Source organism: Cucurbita moschata, unplaced genomic scaffold (genome assembly GCF_002738365.1).
Source record: "Cucurbita moschata cultivar Rifu unplaced genomic scaffold, Cmos_1.0 Cmo_Scf00003, whole genome shotgun sequence".
Lineage (NCBI taxonomy): Eukaryota > Viridiplantae > Streptophyta > Magnoliopsida > Cucurbitales > Cucurbitaceae > Cucurbita > Cucurbita moschata.
Genome location: NW_019268519.1, coordinates 6,294,664 through 6,297,396, shown reverse-complemented (window position 1 = coordinate 6,297,396; position 2,733 = coordinate 6,294,664). Strand labels below are relative to the sequence as shown.

The window sequence follows — 2,733 nt, the reverse complement described above, 5'->3', positions numbered from 1 at the left end:
ATGCATGAGAGAACCAAGTTAAGATTAGGATGCTAGAGCTAAAATGGTTTTACATTGACCTAGGTCAATACGTCTCCAGTAGACTGAGCAACCTAGAATCATGGACGACAATTAGAGATCTAGACCTGAGTGCACCCAGAGATTAGATTAGCCTCAAGGAGTTAGTCTCAAGCATCCTAAAAATATGTGATGAAATTTAAACCGCTTAGACGCCCTAAGAACCTAGTAAACCTCCACGACACCGAAGAAAAGTTAAAAAACCTTATGAGACAGCTAGCAACATGAGCCATATTGACTTGAAGAGTTATTATTGTTTGTACAAACCGGTCAATATCCCAGGTCGTGACCCGTCAACCCGCCTTGAGAGGATTGAGAGACTACATAAGTAGTTTTGCTCATGATAGGTGTCATTATCGTGTGAAGAAACAATCAGGGATCTCCTAAGCGGGCTCGATATACTATAAAACCGGCCTTGAGAGAACCGAGAGACCACACGAATAAACTAAGTAGCTGATAGACACACATGGTCGCTCCTCTAGATGTTGACTTTATGATCTTTTTTCTATAGACCACACGAGTAAACAAATTGTTCAAAAATAGGGCAGACAGATTGTTCGTAATCTACAAACTCAAAACATTGTTAGTGAGGATTTGTATTATTTCAATGGAATGAAACTCGTTCTTTAATTTACTTTTAAAAGGGTACTCATATAAAGTTTGACTTGTTTTTATTAAAAATTATGAATTTGTAACGTGCATGTTTTTTAGTTCTTCGCCAAAAAATAATGTAAACGTGGGTATAGTAATGAAACTTGATCAGTCTTGAGTTTTAGAGAAGTCGGCCAGTTTGAGGTTGAAGATTATTGAAAAAAGTAGTCCCACTTTGGTTAATTAATTAAGAGGAAGAATATGAGTTTACAAGTAAGTAACACTATCTCACAAAATCTAAGTACACAATATCATACCGATGATGATGCCCGTAATTCCGAATATGATATCAGAGTCATCATGTCAATAGAATCTTTCGGTATTGAAGAAAGGGTAATATATAATTAACAAATGATAATGAAGCAAATCGTTAATTGTACATAAAAGGCTTTAAAAGATAAAGTTGTAGAGTAAAATAGGTATGAATCCACGCAGCCATTTGAGCCAACTTCATTGAAACTTAAGCGACTTGAGCAACCTAGCAATAGCAAAAGCAAATCACAACCTTTTATTCCCTCATTGATATAGAACACAAAAATTATAAACCATATTTCATATCTTTGATCATCTTCATCACTAACCTCAATTCTTCATCTCCATTTCCGGCAGCTCTATAATTTGGAATAGGAACACACCCCGACTCAATCCGCTGGAGATCTTCCAAGAGTATCTCATAGTGTCTTTCGACTTCCTCGGCCGACTTCCCGCTGACGGCCTTGGCAACATTCTGCCATCTCTCAGGCGTTTCTTTGTCGTACAAAGCCAATGCCATCTCGAACAGCTTGTTCTGCTTTGTCGTCCACATCGCTTCCGGTCGGAGATGCTTCAAAGAGCTTGAAGCCATTGGAAAAAGAATTCGAGAAGAACAATTTTGAGATGGGGTTCTGGTTTAGATGGTGATCAATGGAGAAACTGAGAGAGATATACATATATTGGATGCAAGTTGGAAGAATCTGTGTGTTGGCGAAAGGAGAAAGTGAGAGGAGGATGAGTGTGAAGATATAAAGTGAAGAATAAGTTATAAAGTTGAGAAGGCTATTTGATTTTTGTTAAAGTTTTGTGGGATGGGATTGGTCATATTTACTTATACACTTGTAAACATGATTGGTTACCACTAGATGTAGGAGAACTTCTTTTCTCCAAACCACAAAAACATTTGTCTCTTTTTTAGTTTCTGTTTGTGGTGTGTGAGTGCGATCGATCTTATTTCTTCTTCCGCTTCAACAATTGAGTATCAGAACATTTTGATTGTGACATTCTGCTACAACAATTGGGTATCATAACATTTTTTGTTGTGGCATTCTGCTATAACAATTGGGTATTAAAACATTTTGGTTTTTGCATTCCGCTACAACAACTGGTATCAAATCATTTTTTGTTGTGGTATTATAGCACAACAAATGGTATCAAAGCATTGAAGGTTCTGACATTTAACGCAACAAGTGGTATCAGTGCATTTTAGTTATGGCATTCCACTACAACATCTGGGTATCATATCATTTGAAGGTTGTGGCATTGGTGCACATCAAGTGGTATCATAGCATTGAATGTTCTGATATTTTGTACAGCAAATAGTATCAGAGCATTTTGATCGTAGCATTAGTACATAACACAACTTTGAGTTACTTAAATTATTAAAATAATTGTGTTAAATAAGCATCAAGAGTGCTTAATAATATTTCTAAAGTGTTAATTGAGAAACTTCGAAGGATGTTTTTGGTTTAATTAGTTAATGGAAGATGCATTTGAAACGTTAATTAGTTTTTCTTTGTCCTTCGAGGGAAATTAGTGTGTTTTGGAGGGAATAAGGTTTGCTGTTTATGGTCGCGTGTCAGATGTTCTAATCATGCTTGTCTAACACATGTTTCCATCTAATCCAAACTCCTTTTACTTGCTTTCAGGTTAGTTAGGTCTTTACTATTTTACCAACATCATGTCTACACAAGGAAAAGTACTTGTCATTAGTTGGTTATGAGGGGTATCCCAAAAACGTTCGGATTGAAATATGGCTTTCAAATTAAGTTC

General features: G+C 36.3%; 1 protein-coding gene across 1 annotated transcript; it reads right to left on the bottom strand.

The window, feature by feature from the left end:
• Positions 1-1,030: 1,030 nt before the first annotated feature.
• On the bottom strand, positions 1,031-1,628 carry LOC111440915 (protein RADIALIS-like 3). Its single transcript, XM_023077745.1, has 2 exons — positions 1,290-1,628; positions 1,031-1,186 (listed from the first exon to the last, which is right to left on the bottom strand). The coding sequence occupies exons 1-2, from the start codon at positions 1,550-1,552 to the stop codon at positions 1,159-1,161; spliced, it is 291 nt and encodes a 96-aa protein (XP_022933513.1). The 5' UTR covers positions 1,553-1,628; the 3' UTR covers positions 1,031-1,158.
• Positions 1,629-2,733: the final 1,105 nt, after the last annotated feature.

Bases quoted from the DNA above. Each gene is read 5' to 3' on its own strand.
- LOC111440915 (XM_023077745.1), bottom strand. From the start codon at position 1,552: ATGGCTTCAAGCTCTTTGAAGCATCTCCGACCGGAAGCGATGTGGACG. The intron at 1,187-1,289 runs GTTAGTGATGAA...TGCTATTGCTAG, and splicing joins AATGGAGATGAAGAATTGAG to GTTGCTCAAGTCGCTTAAGT.